Here is a 19421-nt window from a genome sequence, read left to right as displayed (position 1 = left end):
CTGCCGGTCACATCAGCCGTGTAGTAACAAAGACTGATTTGAAAAACTTCCTCTGCTAAAGCGAGTGCCAAAGAGAAGGCAACATGCTTGGAGCTGCAGCTCGGTTCACATGGGACTGAGACGAGAGGATCAAGTGTTGTGGATGCAAGTGACTTTGCTAAATGCATTTTGCAGTTTTACAGTATTTCATTCTATTAAAAAATAACATCGCAGCCCCAATTCTGAAGTGTGTATGTTGCCCCCTGTAACAGAGCAACACAACTTTATACCATACAGAGGATACAGCAAGCCGTTCACATTTCTGATTTAATGGTCCCTCTCATTCACAGCCAGACCTCTGGACATGCACTTGGGTTTATTTATTTGTCTCGGGGATGATTATCTCTAGCCCCTCTTCACTACTCTTTACCAGTATTAATCGCCTGTAGCTCACAAAGCTCCTTCCTGCTGGGAGACTGAGGCACAGAGGCACCTCAGGCCGCCTGGGAGCCCGAGGGATGCTCAGCACCTCGTCTCGGCAGCAGCTGCTCCGGGGAACCAGGACCGGCCTTTGTCTGCCTCCCAGCCTGAGGGACACAGCCCTTTCTTCTCACAGGTGGCCAAAATCACGGGAAGTTCCTTATCTGCTGCCTGCCAGCTTATAAATCACGCATTTCAGAGCCAATATCAGCACAAAGTGTTTTCCACAGTAAACAGGATGTAACTACTCTAACACAGGCCAAGCTTTATTTTGGCCACATACATCCTTCCTCTGAAACACCTTTCTTTAAATGACATCAGCTCTTCCGACGGGCAGGCAGGAGGAGACATATGGTGCTTCCCCCTCTGGGGTCCCAGGGTGGGTGACACGCTGTGCTGCTGCTGTCTGTACACCGCAGCACCAAGGGGACATCTTAACTCTGTCACGTTACGGTAAACAGGATACGGCCAAGCCACATCCTTCTGCAGGCACCAGGCAAACACGGCAGCTTGGGAAACCTCACTTAAAGGCTGGGCTAAAAGGCTTTCTCCAAGCGGAATGGGTTAAATCTTGCTCCTTCTTAAATCAAACTGCCCTACTCTGATGTGGGGAAAGCATAAACATTAAGTCGTCTTCCAAAACCAATCTCTTTCTATCATCTGCGTTTTAAAACAACCCCGTGGGCATTTACTGTATTGCTGTTATTTTTCTGCTACACGCTTTGGATAGTCAGTAACTCAAAGATATATTGGGCAAGTCTAGATTCGAATCCTTCTGCACCCAAAACATTTGACTCTGCCACTCTGACGCTAACAAAGAGCCACGTCGGGCACAAGCCGGAGACAACCCCCAGCCAGCACCAGCCGAGCAGTGCTGCTGTCACCCTGCGCACTCACAACGAGGGCGTACTCGGCATTTCTGCGAAATTTCACAAATGATGCAAATTAATTCAAACCAAGGAGCCACATCTAAGAAGAGGGTTAGTCAGATTAACCCCTGAGCGTGATTGCAAAAACAAAGCAGGACAGAGATAAAAGATTTCCAGCCGCATCAGAGCTCAAGAGTTCAGCTGTTTTCATGGTGTGAGTTCAGTTCTTTATCCCAGGCCTAAAAGGAGCAGAAAAAGTGATTTCCCAGAATTTCCATTACAGCTCCCAGCCCCGGGCGCTGCGCCCCAGAGGCAGGCGTGCAGGATGTCCCTTCGGGAAGGAAGTCTGCTGGAAACAGAAGGAGGAAGAGGAGTGGTGAGGCAGCACTCAGGAAAACCATGAAACATACTGACTTCTGCATCCTGTGTTTGTGACCTTAAAAATAGTTCTTAAGCAAAGATGGAATTTGTTTCTGAATCAAAAGCAGGCTGCAGTTCAGAAAAAAGCCCTGCAGCTTTTGCTTTTCTGACTCTACTACAGCGGGTCTGAAAGCATCGCAGAGCAGCAGTAAGTGGAAAGGGAGTCCGGCCCCTTTCATGTATCGTATCAGAGCGGATTAAAGTGTTGGCTTCTAGCATGCCTGGAGTCCTGGGAAAATGACACAGCCAGCATCTGATAATCCGCTCCAAACTTGTTGATTTGTGGGACTTAGCCATCATCTTCACAGGCTCAAAATTTGGCAGTTGCTCCCACACAACTGACATTTTCAGGCCATTAAAGTCTGTGATAAAAGGGCTCTAGTTTTATCTCTTGCCTTCCTTAACATAAACCATTAGGCTTTTATTAACATTTAGGTATGACTCAGGGAAATCTCTGATTGCAGAGAGAATATTCAAAATAATTCAGATACTGTCCAAAGAGAATAGCAGGACATGGCCTCAAAGCTGAAGAGTAGGGAGAGGCTAAAACCCAACGCGGAAATATTGCACAGACACCGTAGGAAAAGGGGCAGAGCGAGAGATGGTGGCAAGGCGGCCCGGCTGCATTACGAAAACAGAAAGTACAAGCCCTCCTCTGTGTCGGGCAGAGCCCAGACTGGCCATGAAACCCCTCCCAGGCAGAGCCCATTCATCCTGCAGCCCCCTCCGTGCTGCCAGCAGTTTGTACACACAATCACGCGTTTATCTGCTGGAGTGTCACAACCAGAACTGTCAAAAACAGGCTTTTTGGGATGCCTGGAGGAAAATGTCATCCTCAGAAGAGGACTCTACTGTTAAGGCACTTGAGACGTAAGCGGTCTCTAATTGTAGTGCTGCCGCAAGGGCAGGCATTATCACAGAGCTCCTCTAACTTCCCATCATATTTTTTAGGCAATGGGAGGCAAATCAACATGCACTCTTGGCCAGTCAAGGCACTTGGGCTGAGAACCTCTGATAACATGAATCTTGCTGAATTTTTCTCGAGAATCATCCACACTAAGCAATTAGCACCTCCACAGCACAGCAGACGTCCTTAAAAAAAAAAAGACTTAAAATGAGATTTGCACCCTGATTTACTTAGACCACAAGTTGCACAGTGCCAGCCTTGGCCCACAGTGACACCAGTGTGACGCCCACAACGGGCTGTCCAAACACCCCTCTGTCTGCTCTCGGACCAACCCAGAGCATGTCCTGCCTGCGGGGAGCCCCGGCCCCACCAGCAGCTTCTCCAGCCGGACGGCACCTGGGTACAGCGCGGGGCAGAGCCGCAGGGGTACATCAGCACCTCCTGACCGGTGCTGGGGGGCCCGCCAGCGCCCACAGCACCTGCCCAGAGGCTCCCCAGAGTGAGACCCACTTGGCAGCAGCCCTCGGGACCTCTCCCACAGATCCCCGTGTCGGCTGGTGCCCTGGGAAGCCAGAGTGATCCACGTGCAGCGCCGTGCGCCTCACCCCCACACCGGCCACAGCCGGGACGACTATCGCCTCCAGCCCCAAACTGGGGAGGCCTGGCTGAAAAGGGGTAATTGCTAATGAAAAACTACCACCAGGTTCCCTCTGTCAAGCCCCCGCCAAGCACCGCTCCCGGCCGAACACGCACCCACCCCACCACAGCCGCCGGCACCAGCAGAGCCGCTTTGGCTGCGTGGGGAGAAAAATGACCCTGTCAGCACACCCGCCCCTCCCTCCGCCGCAGACAAATGTCACCCCCGTGCTGAAACATGTTCCTTCAGCTTCCACACAGTTCCTGATGCCTGGCTGTTTTTCAGCCTCTTATCTTCATTTTTATTTTAGAGGAAAGCTTCTCTCCCCCTGTCTTATAAAAGTCATTCTTCCCTCTCTCTACTCTCGACCCCAACTCTTCTCTTTCCTGTCAGCTCCTAACATTCCCTCTCTGCACCTTCACGTGGGACATTGACCTGACCCAAATGACTGGGGAATTCAGGCTCATGTCCCTCAGGTGAAGTGAGCAGGGCAAACCAGGAGGGAAGACCAGCGAGCCCAGGAGTGATGGCCCAGGAGCGAAGGCAAGACAAGTGGTTCTCCTGGGACTTTTCATCACCTTAGACCTGTTTTGCACTGCGCAAGAATTACTCAGGACCCTGCACAATCGGAGGCACGAAATGCCCAGCAGCCCCAGGTGCCACTGGTCTTGCCCTTCACTGATTTCTGAGTTTTCAGCAACGGTCGAGGGGCGCAACCCTTACAAGGTGCTTCAGGGCCAGAGCTGACCCAAGGCTGAGCCCACCAGCCCGCTGAAAGCAAACGAGAAGCTGTTTCCAGTGATTCTGCAAAGACACAAACCTCCAATCAGCTCAAGGCTGAGCACAGGTCAGGCCAAACCGCTGCATCTAAGCAGCCACATCCACCTCCGCCGCAGCCGCAGACCTCAAACCACCAGAGGTGAGGTTGGTTCGAAACACCGGAAGATGGTCTCGGCACCGCGTCTCATCTCAGAGGGCAAAACCCAAGCTCTGGCTGCTGTTCCAGCAGCAGCAGCCCTGGGCAGACCTCAGTATGTCTGCTCGGCTGCTGCCTGCAAGAACGCGGCGTGGAGGGAAGACGCGGGTGAGTCGAAGGACTGGGGCAGGACCGGGGAAGCAGCCAGAGTGCTTGAACAAACACAGGCTTCCTGTGGCCATCCGTCTTCTGCCATGCCACTTCAGGTGCAGGAGGAAAGGGCTAGGAGTGTCTATAACGGGAGCCTCCCTCGGGGTGTGAGGGAGGATGTCAGAGCTCCGAGGAGTCCCCAGAGCTCCAGGCTGAGCTCCAGCAGCGACTCCGAAGCTGGATGCCTGCAGCCAGGCAGCGTGAGCCCCCTTTGGTCTCCTCTGCCACCTCCTCCTGCAGGACTCGGGGCCATCCATCACTCCCCACAACCCAGAGGCTGAACTGCTGGTGAAGAAAGCTGAGGGCAATGCTGACAGGAGCCTGGCAGGACCCGCTCTGCACAGCCCTCCCCCAAAACACCTTCCCCCCGGCACGGGTCCCCCTTCCTCGCTCCACACAAGCCGGGGGTCTGGCCCACACCAGCACGTCACCCTGCGGGGAGCTGAAGCAGCACGTGCAACTGCACGGGGAACTGCTCAAAGCAGAGAAATACGAAAAAGTAGCAGTCTTTTAACTGAAATCACACATCCTTCGTGCCGCCAGTAAGACTGGTCAAGCTTATTATGTTAGCCTTCATCCTGCATTAAATACAATACTTCAGATTATACAATCAAATCCCCTGGGAATGGGCAGGCAGAGAGATTAACGAACAACAGGCTCCAAAGGGGTTGTCATAGTCAAAATAGCATGCCTTTAAGCAGCGAGAGTTTGCATGTCCTTTAAATTCACCCCCGCTGGAAAGGCAGCTGCTGGGCCCCGCTCCCCAGGGCCCAGGAGTGGATCAGCCGAGTGCGCCTCATCCCAAGGACACCCGCCCCGCTCTAAAGCCGAACTGACGCGTCCCCCTCAAAACTGCGTGGAGTACGATGCCTGATTTATTCAGGCTGTATTTTCTTAGCTGCTCTTTCCTTGGGAGAGCCCCCCTTTCCACCACTCAAGCTGTGTTTCTCATTTATGTTGAGCTTTGGCTTCAGTAACCAATCTCAAACTATTCAAACCCCTTCCCACAGGGAGGAGTTCTGGGTGAACCGTGAGTTTGGCTCCTCAATCTTCAGGGGTTATTTTTTTATTATTGCTACTACTAACACTTAGCACTTTACATGCTCAAAGTGCTCTGAAGGCATATCTGCACCATTCTGGACTGAAAAAAGCCTCCATTAAAGTAACAACTTCTTACCTAACACAACTGGTCTTTTGCACGTGTCAGTTCAAATCTGCCTCATTTAGCCACAGTTTATAGTAAATGTTTTCCTGTATTTTCCTCATTAGTTCTGCTGAATCACTTAAGCTCCAAGATAATGAGCAGAACTCTACTCTTCCTTTACCCATCCTCAGTAAAACCTGCCTCTGAAGGCAGCACTGCCCTGCGCCACCGCACTGTCCTCCACGGGTACCACTGCACGTCACCCACTCCGCAGCCTCGGCACCGCTGCCCAGAAGCAAACCACCACTTGATCCCGGCACCCATGGAAAGGTTAAAAGAACCTTTTGGCTCATTCATTAACCAAGCACTCCAAACACAGAAGCAACCAAAGCATAAAGATGAGGCCTACAGCAGACGCGCTGTTTCCCCAGCCCACGGGTGTGCCCTTCCTCCACTCTAACGCACGAGATAGAGCCCACTGCCCTCATTTTGGGGACTGCGAAAATCCAAGTAAAGAGGTTAAACGGATGGTTATGGAAAGTGCGAAGAATGAAGATGTGAGTGCAGGCTCCTCTGAGCTGCGGCCAGCCCTTGGGCTCACACACACCATCTCCTCTCACAGGCAGCACCTGTACAAAGCAAAAGACGTTCTTCAGGCACCTCTGACAGCACTGGGCTTGGTGACTTCCCAGTATAGCATTTCTACAGCTTCGTCTTGCAGGTCGTCCCTCCCCACCCTGTCCCTCACGGTTAGGAAATTAGGATCAGCAGAATAATTTCAAAATCTGTTAAAAATCAATGGTCCTACTGGATTCAGCAACTGAACACCTCTCTTATTTGGTTAAAGTATGGAAGTCCTTCCTTGCCTCTACCACTTTATATTTCGTCTTCAAGATCTGTAGGAACTGATGTTTCCAAAGCTGTTTGCAAAGATCCACTGAGCTTTGCAGCTTGCTATGAGACCAAATCTCAGCAAAAAATGACAGTTAGGAGATCCCAGGGACATAACATTGCAAACCCAGCTCCTCCCCAAAGCCTGAAACCTTCCTTCAGCAGCTCATCTGACAGTGGCCAAGCCACTCTCCGCAGTCAGGGAGCCCCAGCAGGCTGAGGCAGCCAAGCGCTCTACCGGCAGGGGGAACCCCAGGAGGAATCCACAGGATCACCCATCCCAGCCTCCCACCGTTGGGCTCACCCCTGGGACACGCACGAGTCCAACAAATGAAAAAGCGCGGGGAAGAAACCATCTGCACCAGTTGCTCTCCAGATGCAGATGTCTGTCCCCTCAAGCAGAGATTTAGCCACAATTTCCTTCCTATTTAATGACCTGCCACACTGACTGCCGAAAGCCCGGCCTGAGCCCCCTCCCTGCGTGAGCCAGTTCCCAGACTTGGGTCCACCGCTCTCCAAGGAACCACATGCAACAGCACACCAGTCCTGGTCCTCTGTACCACCTGCAGTTAATCTCTGGGTCCAGGAGACGTACTGAAGGATGAGGGGGACTCACGAGTCAAACAATTTTGGAAACTGCTATTTTATATTATGTTAAAACCCTCTCATCTTTCACATCTCCCCTTCTTCATCAAATGCTATCATTATTCTGTAAAATTTTCCCAACTCTTCCTAAAAAGATCACTCCACACACAGCCATTCTCTAGAACCCACCAGGTTTTCAATGGCCCCTTTTAATTAGGTGATCCACCAGAGATGGCTTTTGGCCACTAGCAGCTCACAACCCACTGAATGTTGGCAGCAGTCAGCAGACGATGGGATGAAAATCTAATAGCCAGAGGGCTTTTGCTCCAGAAGGGAGCAGTACGAAGCAGCATAATACTTTAAACAGAGATGAGACAGAAACGGGAAGACAAGTTCCAAATTTCCTTCAAATAATAGAGGTACGTATGTGCAAAATTCAGACTTTCAGGCAATTTTGTTTCTGGGTTAGAATTGAAAGATCTGTATTCCAGTGCTGCTTGCAACGCATAAGCTGCAGAAATCTTGTCAGAGCAACGACCCTGCAATGGTTCGGGCCCAAGACATGGGCAGCCTTGCTCCAGCGGCTGCTCCCGCATGGCCAGACTGCAGCCGTCTCTGCGCGGGTCTGGTGGCCGCAGAGCCTGTGGCTTCGCTGGGGCCTGAGACTTGAACTGGGGTTTGTGCCCTGCACTTGAGCAGCCCCACCACGAGCCCCAGGATCCCTCTGGTCCAGCAGCTTGTGTGGTGGCACCCTCGGGAGCACAACAACAAACCCGGGGACTGCAACCCTGGCCACGCCGCCTTCAGAGGAGGGCACAGCAGAAAGGGGAGAAAAGCCTGAATACCCAAGTTACCCACCAGAGAAACACCGCAAGCCAATGTGCCGCTCACCCCACCCCTCGCCTGCAAGGTTCTGCTTATCTGTAGGTCCCTTCCTCCAAAAAATGCATCCGAAACTGGAGAGGAAGGCACAGGTGCTGGCAACAGCAGATCAGCTCTGCTCGGACCACAAGCCATCCCTGCTGCTGCAGGATGCTGCAGCCCCCCTGCCCCCTGCTCCTGGGGACCTCCCGGTCCCAGCCCCCAGCGCGGAGCTGCGTGAGGGGCCGGCGTACGCTCCCCATGCTGGACAAGCCCCGCTGACACTCAGCGGGTAACGAGGTGAAATCGTCACGGGCTTTGATATCAGCCCCACTCATCAGCTCACCACATCTAACAGGGGCTCGTCCAGGCTCCGTTTGATATGGGCCTTCTCGGGAGCGAGCCGTCCCACGCCCCCGCCAGCCTCGCTCCGCCGGAGCGGCGGCTGCCAGCAGAGCTGCTCTCCAGATGTTAGAAATTAGCACTGCTCCCTCTGCTCAAAAATGTTAATAAATTCTACTGGTCTCTCGAAGTGGGAGTTTGCCGTAGACAGTCTGCCACCTCCTCCACTTGCTGCAAGGTGTTAGAGCCCAACTCGAAAAGGAAGTAAGGATTTGCAATCATTTCCTTACCAACCCAACAAAAACCAAAACAAAATAGAAAAAGAAATAGGGAAGCGAAGTGGATCGCTCCTGCAGATGCATGTGGGACTTCAACTCGAATCCTGATGCTGTCACCACTCTGATCAACGCCAAGGCGTCGGTCAGGCAGTCTCTGATCACCCAATTCCCCCGTGAGAAGGGGGCAGTACCCCTCCCCGGGCACAGCCCGCCGCGCTCTACGGCAGGTTCACGACACAAACACATCCGCGAGTGGACGGCCGGGGCCACGGTCACGCTGCAGGCAAAGGCCTGTTGCCCCTTGCAGGAGGGGCACGGCACGGGCGGTCAGCCCCTCCTTGAACGCCGACCCTTCCATCACCTCCTCGGTGCAGAGGAGCAGTCACACGAAGCCCCCGCAGCGGGGGAGCCCCCAGTCACAGCGGGGGACTCCTTGTGTGTGCTGGCATGAGCCAGGGCCGGGAGGCGCGGCCGCGCCGCTGTAGGTAGCATGCGGTGGTGCTCAGGGGGTTCTAATTGATTGTTTCCAACCGCTGCTGGTTCTAACTTGCCCCGTGTTTGCACTAAATTACCGCAGCCAGGGGCTCAGACCTATTATGTTTCCACCGACTTGCTGGAAGAGGTCATCAGACCAGAATATCACAACGGTGCAGTTTTAATAGACACCTACTGGCATTTACAAGGCTTAGCGAGGTGTTGTTACAGCATCCCCAGGCCACATCTCTAGGTGCCTTATTCACCTCTCCAGGTGCCCTCAGCCCCACCAATCTTCTCTCTCCATCGCTAAAACAGACTTTGAAAAATCAGAAAAAAGATGGCAAATCCCTTCATTTCCACCCACCGAGATCCCCTCAGCCCAGGGTAGCACCCACTGGGGCTCCTGGGGAGCAAGTTCATGTTCACGCGTGGGAGCCAAACTCCTGCCCTGGAAAACGTCTGGGGCTACACAAACAAAAGTGATTGAAACCCCTGAATGAAGGGACTGCTGCGCCCCTGTACGATCGTGTGACCACCCCTCCAGCGTCCTCCCAGCCCTGATGCACCTCCACGTGCAACACTGGACTGGGCCAAAATTATCCTTCTCCTGTTTTCCACCTAAACCATTATTTAGTTACAGGAGATTTGATGAGCTCAATGGATCAAAATTAGCCTGTCTAGCTACCAAGAATGCCGAGGTCTGTGCAGCAGGCTGTGGTTATGGCTCTCCAGAAACCCAAGGGGTGGCTCTGGCCCCCCTCTGCCAGCTGGCAGCATGGTGTTTGCCACGGCCAGAGCCGTTTGCTGTTCTCTTACCTAAAGCAGCACAAGTTCTGGTTTCCAGGCACAGAAACTTCTCCCGCTTCAACCGAATTTCCCTTTGCAGTTTGGGATCTGTTGGAGCTTGAGAGGCAAAGCAGGGGCGAGTCCCAGGCCCCCGGGAGGTGCGTTCCCACCACTCACCTTCGGCGGGGAGGCACCGATCTGCTCCCGGGGAGACTCCCCTGCTCGGGAGCAGCAAAGGCCCCGCACGCAGGCAGCCCACAGAGCCCAGCCTGCCTGCCTAGGAAGGACAAGATTCACACGGCTCCTGCTCCCCGCTCCCGCTGCCTGCCTGTGCCCTGACGGCAAGCAGAAGGTCATATTTCCGCATAAATTCCCACAGCAGCATACCCAACTGTTGGCCACAATACCAGGTGAGAGACACCGCAGGTACGCAGGACCTGGGGCTGGGTCCAAAGTCTTGCAAAGCTCAGGCTTGAACCTCTCGTCGGGGCAAACTGGCCCCTGGGCAGCCGTCCCTTGGACAGGGGCTGGCAGAGACACCGACCCCCCACTGCTGGGAGAACAACAGCCAGAAGCACAACGGATTATGGCGAAACAACAGCGCGGGGCAGCTCTGCAGTAACGGGGCATTTGCACCTTCAGGTGCTGCTGGCAACTCCAAACACAGCGTGTTCTGTGAAAAGCAGAAATTAAGTCTGCTACAAGAACTCCTGCCTCATTTCTAATGTACAAATTAAGTGTAAATTCCCAGTTTCCTTTCTGTGGCTAATCCTCCAGATTTATTTGAGTAGATGTAAGGTTAGAGCACATTTATTTTCATGTTTGGAATTTCTAAATTAGTATAAACCAGCACTTCAAAGTAACTCGGCTCCTATAAAACCCAATCCCATGGAGATGCCACAGTATATTTGGACAGTAAGTAGATGCTTTGTCATATTCCCACGTGTATATGAGGGGTTTTTTTCTTTGGGAACATTTTCTGACTGGTTTGAAACCACATTTCCATGCCCAGGCATACATATATACTGAGACTGTTTACACAGTCTACCCAAGGAGTTCGTTTTATTTAACAACCCGTTATAGTAAAACTCACTGGTGGGTATCTCATCATTACACCACAAAACACTGTCCTCAGTGAGCATGCAGGATCTGACACAAAGCCACAAGACCCAGAAACTTGAGAATTAATGCTGAAACGCATCATTATCCCATGCCGCCATGCCCATGTTTTTCAGCATAGGAAACAAACTGGATTTTCAGCCTTCTTTGAGTTGCAGACCCCAAAACATTTCCCAGGAGAGACGCAGATCCCTGGCTAGCAAGTCTAAGTCTAATGAATACAAGTCTGCTCCCCCTAGTTAGCTCCCTGGGAGTTTTTAGAAGGAGAGTGTGGGGCTCGGTAAGAAACCACAGAAGACAAGGAGTCCGGCGCAGCTGGGAGTGTGGGATGGGGTTACCAGCTCAGCTTTCCCTCCAGCGTGTTTGTTCGTCACGTGGGGCATTTTATTTTCTGTTAAACTCAGACCCCCACATCAGCCACCCACTCTGGGTGTCCGAGCGGAAGCCTTGTAGGGACGCCTGGAGATCCACGTTCGCTTGTCCTTCCGCTGTGGCTGTGGCCAGGAGAGTGGGGCCGGGGCTGCCCGGTAGACGCCCTCCTTCCCCTGGCCAAAGAGGCAGCTGCCCGCTGCAGCAGCACGAAGGTGCCTGCTCACGTCCCCCTGCCCCGAACGCCGGACCGAGAGACAGGGCGGTGGGGAGGGGATGCCGGGGGTCACTGGGCTGGGACGCGGCGGTGACTCTGTTTTCAGCGGTACTGAGGGGGAAGGCACGGGGACGCCCCGCCCGGCCGCTGCTCTGGGGCCAGCGGGAAGCCGGGACGGGCTCCTGCCTGCTCTGCTCTCACAAGGGCGTACGGCAGCTGCGTCGCGGTCCAGGCACACAGCCGGCGTTGACCTTAAAACCCACTGGGCCATAATCCCGCTGGGGCAGCATACTTCAAATATGAAGTAAACCCACTCAGTGTCCTTGGGATTTGATAAACTCTGTCAGCGCGTTGCTGCAAATGACATTAAAGACAGTCTGCTACAGAGAGCTCGTACTCCTCTCCCGGGGACCGGGGTCCAAATTCCACCCAGGCTGCAAGTGGGAAAATGCAGCACTGACTCTGCGAGTATTTCATTTTAACTGCATGCGTTACAAAGACAGCCCAGTATTTGACACAAAATTCATTATAAAATGCTATTTCTGTTGAGGGGAAGCAATCCTAGAGCTCACCCACTCACTCTCAGCACAAGAACCCAATCAAACTAAATCCTTCCCTAATACATCCTCCTTCCCTAAGCTGCCGCCGCGAGTTCACCTCCTCGGTAAATGACTTTTCGGCGGCACTCATTGAGAGCCACCATCCAGCCTCCGCTCCTGACCCAGACCACACTCCTCTGCATTTTCTCCATGTCTCACAAAGCCGTTAAACATGTGCTTAATTGCAAGTTAGCGCTTCTACTACGTTCCCAGGCCGAGCTGGCAACTGCCCTGGCCCAGCGCTGGGGACACAGGCCAAGTGGCAGAGACGTGCTGTCCCTGGGTCCACCCGACCCGTCTGCCCTCGCCAGCCCCCTGCGCGGCCGGTCCTGCGCCATCACCACAGGAGCCCAACAAGCAGCTGCCACCACTGCTCAGGAGCGCTCCCCTGCACGGGGATGAAGGCCCTCCATCCCGTGCCAGCCTCCCGTCATGACGCTGAGGGGTAATGAGCCCGGCCCCTCATCAGCAAGTGCCACCGCAGCGGTGCCGTGGGGACAGCCGGCGTGCCGAGGGCCCACTCCCAAAACCCATCACCGGCGGCCGAGTGCTGCAGCTCCCTGGCTGAGTCACAGCGAGTGCTGCAGGAGAGGAGCATTCAATTAGACAGAAGAGCACACAAGGGGGCAATGATTTTCCTTTCACACTGCATTACGTCTAACAGCCCATGCTCCGTGTTTGCAACAACCAACTACTTCACCCGAACGCACGCTCGGAGTGAATCAGGCCATCATTAAGTTTTTATTTTTTCTTCCAGAAGGAGCTTAAAACCCAACCACCTAGTCCACAGGAAGAACTACTGAACCACACTTTTGGTAATACCGGAGCACCCATCAGTGATGTACAGGCAAAAGAAAACCCAGAAACCCACTAACGGGTGGAGAAGTGGAGCTCATAATGGGAAGGCAGATAGATGCTGCTCTGCTCCACCAAACCAGCTGCTGCTTTAATACATCTTCCTGCTGCGTTCCCAGGGCTGGGACACAAAATGTATTAGACTATTTCATTGTCTTGAAGGTGGAAATTGATGTTAGGTTTTTGCAGTACAAAGAACCACAGTACTGCTACTCTTGACACTGCCACTATGGGACTTGAAAACGAAAACAGCTTCTTAACTTGTTGACAACTCTAATGATTAAGTAAAAGGCAAAAAAAAAAAAAAAAAAAAAGCCTCTCCTTCTGACTGGTAGGGAGGCTTCCCAGCAGGCTTGGTCAGCTGTTTTAGAGGGATATGCTTCAAATAAATGGGAAGCATAGAAATATTAGGCATGAACGAATGTTAATGGTACGCTTCATTTATATCCTGCTGTACTTGACATCAAAGGATCTCACAGCAGCTTTACAAATGCAATCTTAGGCTACACGTGAGTTAGGTTTCTGAATAACAGTAATAAATACAGGAGTATGCAGCAAATCAGGCAACTGAGGCACGGAGGGTTAAACAACAGGTTCAAGGTCAGTGACACTGCAGCACTGTCAGCCAGGACTAGAAGCCGGTTTTCCCTGTATCCCCTATATAACCACCAGCCATACTGCTGTCTCCACGTGAACAAATTTTCTTGCGGCCCCATCTCCCCACCATGGCAAACATGGAGGGTTTCTACCGACTTGTGTAGGATCAGCGCGGCTCGGCGAGTCCCAGCTTGCTCCTCCAAACCTCACGCCCTCATCACTCACCCCGCCAGGAACACGCCCATCCTCCGCAGACCATCCCTGCCACACTGACAACACGCTCCCAGCGCCCTCCTCGCCCGCCCAGGGAGCACCCCGGGGAGAAGGGCTGCTACCCGGGGCACACTCTGCAGCCCGGCGGTGTTACGGGCCAGACCCAAAGCTGGAGTGAAATCTCATTTCTGCACTGAGCCTCCCTGGAGTCGCTAGAGAATCAGTTTTCTGAACACCCGGCTGGATAAAGCACTTGATACATTCAACATTAATAGACTGGTGTTAGCCGTGACTATTTTCTTCACTCCACAGAAGTTAGAAAAACCCAACAGCTTCCCAGGAGCCCTGGAGCACTGAGGAAGCCCAATGGAAGCGAGTGTCCTTCTGCTCTTGACCTTCAGACACAACTAGGCTGTTAACTCCCCGAGCACCCCCCAGAATGCCTCCTCCTGACCCGCCTGGTAGAGACGGTTCCATCCTGCCAGGGGCTGAGGGGCTGACTCGCAGGGGTGCTGAGCTTCAGCCACAGCCAGCGAGAACTGCGGGTGCCTTCCCGTCCTGCAAACAGCATCCTGACTCCCGCGACGCCTCTGAGAGCCGCGACCACGCCAAGGCTTCAGGACTGGGCTCCCAGCGCTTAACGCGCCCAGCCTTTGTGGAATTAACTCAAAAGCCAGGACAACTCCCAGATTTCCCGGCTGTCAGGCAGTTTGTACTTTGCCACCAGGGAAAAACTATTCAACTTTGCTGGAGTAGGTCTACGAACCAGTGCATTAAGACTAGATATTTTAACACAGCGTGGAGATGCCACGCTAAACACTCCGGTTACCATGGGAAACCTTTCTCTCTTTGCCACTGGCATGGCACGGGGAAGCCCAAGCCCAAACGCTCGATCTTGCCTTTGAAACCAAACAGATGTTTTTACGATCTTTGATGGAGCTGAGTTATGCATCCTTCCCAGAGGAAGGGCAAAATGCAGTGTTAAAGCAGCCCTTTTTTCTTTCTTTTTCTCCCCAAGCATCGCGTATCTTTAGTGAAAGGGAAAACAGGCATCTTTATGCGGCACTAACATTTACGGCCACTCGGCAACAAATTCTGACAACGGCAAACTTTTACCCCGAAACAAGGCAGCCTGTGTGTGCGCGTCCCCCCGCCGCGGGGACAGGGGACACTCACTGGGGGACAGCGCGCCCGGAGCCACCGCGGCTGCGGGGACAGCGCCGGGGGGACATCGGGGTCCCCCGACAGACGGGGGGGGCCTCCCCCCCCAACACACGCGCGTTCTCTGGCGGATACGAGCGCTGGGGGCGGGGGGGAGCGGCCGGGACCCAGCCGGCTCGGGCGGCGTGAGCCGGTGTGACACGGTCCGGCGCGAACGGGGAGCGGCGGGGGGAGCGGAGCGGGGCCGAAGGGGGAGCGGGGGGTGAAGGGGAGCGGGGGCAGTGTAGCGGGGGGAGCGGGTCGCACCCCTCCGGCCGCGGGACGCGTCCCGCCCGGGGGAGGCGGCGGCAGCAGCGGCCGGGCCGGGCCTGGACGGGACGGTCCCGGCCGCTGCCTCCCGCCGGGCCCCGCGCCCGCCCCGTCCCGGGCCGCCCCGTCGCCGGCCCCCCCGCCCCGGCAGGTGCCCGCCGGCCGCCCGTACCTGTATGTTCCTCTTCTCGCAGGCCGGGCCGGTGCCCTGCACCACGCTGTCCAGCACGGTGACCATGCCGGCGCCCGGGCTGACGAAGCAGGAGTTGCGGGCGGCCCGGATCGTCTCCTCGATCTCGGCGAAGCGGAAGACGCAGAGCGCGGACTGCGGCCGCCCCCCCCCGCCGCCGCCGCCGCCCGCCCCGGCCCCGGCCGCGGCCCCGGCCCGCTCGAAGACGCCGAAGAGCAGCTCCTCGGCGGGCGGCGGGGCCGGGGCGGCGGGGCCGCTCCAGGCCGCCCGCGCCGGGAAGACGGAGACGAGCCGGGTGAAGGCGTCGTTGGCCCCGCCGCAGCGCAGCCCCAGCTGGATGTAGGACTCGGTCAGCTTCTTGGTCTCGCCGCTGCCGTTGAGGGTGGCCTCGGCCGCCTCGCCCAGGCAGATGCGGGCCAACAAGCTGTGCGAGGGACTCTCTTTGTCGCCCGCGTTGGCCTCGCTGTTGAGCGCCAGGTAGGCGTAGGGGCGGCGGGCGGGCTGCAGGAAGGCGCGGACGAAGCTGAGCTTGTGCCGCGCCTTGTCGCCCTGCTTGATCTTGAAGATGTTGTCGTCGGAGGGGTTGATGTCGAAGGTGAAGAGCTTGGCCAGGTCGCCGCGGGCGTTGAGGGCGCGGATGGCGATCTCGGGCGTGTTCTCGAAGCGGTGGTCCTCCAGGCTGCGGTTGCGGGGGAAGAAGGGGCTGCCGAAGCCGGTGTAGGTGGCGGCCACCAGCAGCCGCGCCCCGCCGCCGCCGCGGCGCAGCACCAGCCCCACGGTGGAGGCGTTGGGGTGGTTGGCCGCCACGTTCAGCATGCTGGGGAAGACGGTGACCGGGTCGCTGCCGCCCGGCGGGAAGCGCACGGCCACCGCCGAGATGTTGGCCATGCTGCGCAGCTGGCAGAGCCCCTGGTAGATGGAGCCGCAGACGACGAGGACGCCCTGCTCGGGGTCGGGCTGCAGGATCTTGTTGTAGTTGTTGGTGAGCACCTTGGGGTGCTCGCAGGAGGCCTGCGGCAGCTGCGGAGCGTGGCAGAGCGGGCTGTCCAGCACCGGCCCCACCGCCGCCTCCGCCTCCAGCGCCAGCTCGCCCCCCGACAGCTGGAAGAGCCGGTTGACGGCCGCCAGGTAGACGCGGGACCCGGGGCCGTCCAGGGCGAAGTTGTTGGTGGGGGTGGGCGAGAGGAACTTGCGCTGCACCTCCAGGCCGGCGGCGCGGCCAGGCAGCAGCAACGGCAGCAGCGGCAGCAGCAGCGGCAGCAGCGCGGGGGGCCGCGGCTCAGCGCCCGCCGGGGGAGCCGGAGCCATCCCGCCGCCGCTCCGCAGAGTGCATCAGCCCTCGGCCGGGCGGCGGGAGGGGCTGGGCCGCGGGGCCGCTTCCTGCGGAGGCAGCGCGCCCGCCGCCGAGCCAGGCCCGCGGGAAGTGGCGGGTGTGCGCGGCGCTGCGCGGCGGGGGGCGGAGGGGCGCGCTCACGGCCGCGCCTCCCCCCCCTCCCTCCGCCCGCCCCCGCCCCCGCCCTCCCGCCGTTACTCGCTGGGGCTCGGTGCGGGATGAAGTTACCGGCGTTCGGCCGCGCACCACCGCCCCCCCGCCCCGGGAGCGGCTCCTCCGCCTTCCCCTCTGCTGTCTGCTTCGCGTTTTCGAGCAGAATGGGCCGGGGGGGCGGGGGAAGAAGCACTTTCCCAGCTGCGGAACAGCACGGCGATCCGGCGTAGGCAGCCCCCCCCGCACACCACACACCCCCCCACACCCCCCCGGTTCGGCCGCTGCCCGTCCGCCGGCCCCGGGGCGGGAGGCGAGGGAGCGGCGGTGGGACTGGCCGCCCCCGGGGCCAGCAGCGCCTGGAGTGGGCACACACGCCAAGCACGTAAGCGGGGGAGTGGGTTGGGGTGTCCCCCCGGGTGTCGTGTCCCCCCCACCGCCCCCCGCAGCACGGACGCCGCGCCGGGGGCTGCCGGGCCCGTCCCGTCCGGGCGGCCGCGCTCCTGGCGGGCTGCGCTCTTGGGGGGCCCGGGGCGGGGGGGGGGGGGGGAGTTCGGGGGTGTCAGCGCGACCCCGGGACACCGCCCGCCACGGCTACGGGCTCGGGTCGCCCGCCGGTCCCGCTCCCGCCCGTCCCGCAGGGGAGGGGGGGGCAGCTCCCCGTGGACCGGGGCGGGGGCCGCCGCCGGGCTCCACCCCCGGGGAGGCTTTGCCCGCACGACTCGCCAACAGCGGAGTTCAAAAACCAGGACCGTGCATCTCCTCTGCCCTCCAACGGGCTCTTTTTTAACTGTGGAGGAAAAAAAAAAAATAACAAACCGCAGAGAAAGAAGTGATGATATTCCCAAAAGGAATCCACGGCGGGGGGAGCAGCCCCGAGGTAGCGCAGCCTCTGACCCACCCTCCCTTACCGCCGTGGGAACGCTGTACCTGCGTGGGTGAAGGGTCAGGGCACATCCTCTGCGGTGCCTCCCTCCTCCGCGGGCGTGTGAATGTTCCCCTCGGCGTGGAGGGGCTGAGGGTCGGGGGGTGAAGAGGATCCGAGAGCGAGGAGCGCTCCTGGGCGAGCCTGTACCGAGAAGGCCAGGACCCGTCCCGGGGCGGGGACCTGCCCACGGCCACGTTTGCCCACGCACGGTGTCCCTGCAGCCCCAGGGAGAGACCCTGGGTGGTTGCCCAGCCCAGCACTTGCCTCCTGCCTCGCCGTCCCGGTCCGGGGCACAGCCGGAGGCCCCGAGCCCACCCAGGAGGGACCCGACTCCTTGGGCCCGACGCGACAGGGGTCACGGGTGGGCTCCAGCGCTCGGCAGATGCCCTGGTTGCGGTGCTCAGCGCTGCGTGGACACCTCGAGGCAAAGCCGTGGCAGAACTATCGGCCGAGCAGAGCGGTTTTAGGGCGTGGGCGCAGCATCCTCGCCTCAAGCCCGAGTTCCCACTAGGAGCAGAGACCTAGCCGGAGCACCCGCTCGGCCCAGGAGAGCAAAGCAAGCTCGTAGGCTTGGTTCCACCGGCAGCACATCAGCGTAACAGCACAGGTCCCCTGGTGAGGGCTGAGCGTGGAGGCACCTCGCCACCTGCAAACAGCCGCCAGCGTTTAAAGCAAGGCTGGGCAATCGAGGCTGCTGTTTGGTCACGACCGCCCGGAGATGCTCCGCAGGCGAGCCCTGGTTGTCCTCCCTCTCCCTCAGCTCTGCCTGACTGCCCTACCCCATCTCGCGGCGTGTGGCTTCGTTTATACAAAACGTGTTAACGGGGGCTGATGAGGATTCTGCACGAGTCCTGTTCTGGAGAGAAAAATCCTCTGTTGTTGTCTAATCTCATTTCTACACCTGCCAATTTTCCTCTCCCCCTTCCTGTCCTCCTCTCCCTCTTCAGAGCATTAATTAATACACAACTGCCTCGGCCACACCATGTCCACTGAAAATGTGCACTGAATTAAATGCTGTGCTTTCGTGCTATCTAACTGATTGTCTCTGCTAATCATATCCTTAATTAATAGAGTTATTAGCTGTTTTTAAATGTGGAACTCCCAGTTGTTGTTGGGTTTTTTTTAAACTACAAGTTAGCAATTTTTGAATGTGATCATGTCTTTAATTGCATAGAAATAAACCCCCATGATCTCAAACCCTTAATCTGCCTATTTTAGGATTTCTTATGGCTGCTTACCCTAATGGTAGAACATCTTCCACGTGAAATCAGCCTTTTAAGGCATATCAAATTAGGTTCCAGATTAGTTAAAGTCAGTTAAAAAAAAAAAAATAGGCCAAAGAACATTGAAAAATGTGTGACTTACCCAAAGGTACCCAGTACTGGCTTTGTCAGAAAAAATCCCCCAGGAGCTCTGACTCCCATTTCCTATGCCGAGCAGTTATCTACACTGATACAATTAAAGCTGAAATATTTGTGGTATTGAAGGATTATTTGACAAAGATTTTATTGTTGTTGTTGTTGTTAGGACACAATCCTCTGGTAAGATGCTTTGAGGGGAATATTTTCCAGAAATGATTTCCCACCCCTATTATCTGGG

At 56.5% G+C, this 19421-nt stretch overlaps 1 protein-coding gene across 1 annotated transcript in view; it reads right to left on the bottom strand.

Annotated features, from left to right (window-relative positions):
- Positions 1-16841, bottom strand: part of PLXND1 (plexin D1) — an 80082-nt gene extending 63241 nt beyond the window's left edge. The window contains exon 1 of the mRNA XM_074878752.1: positions 15394-16841. Within this exon, the coding sequence (XP_074734853.1) occupies positions 15394-16719 (1326 nt within the window). The 5' untranslated portion in view covers positions 16720-16841. The remainder of the gene's footprint in view (positions 1-15393) is intronic.
- Between the last annotated feature and the right edge of the window lie 2580 nt (positions 16842-19421).

Source organism: Strix uralensis, chromosome 10 (genome assembly GCF_047716275.1).
Source record: "Strix uralensis isolate ZFMK-TIS-50842 chromosome 10, bStrUra1, whole genome shotgun sequence".
Lineage (NCBI taxonomy): Eukaryota > Metazoa > Chordata > Aves > Strigiformes > Strigidae > Strix > Strix uralensis.
Note: the sequence above shows the minus strand (reverse complement) of the source record. Positions and strands in the feature narration are given on the sequence as shown.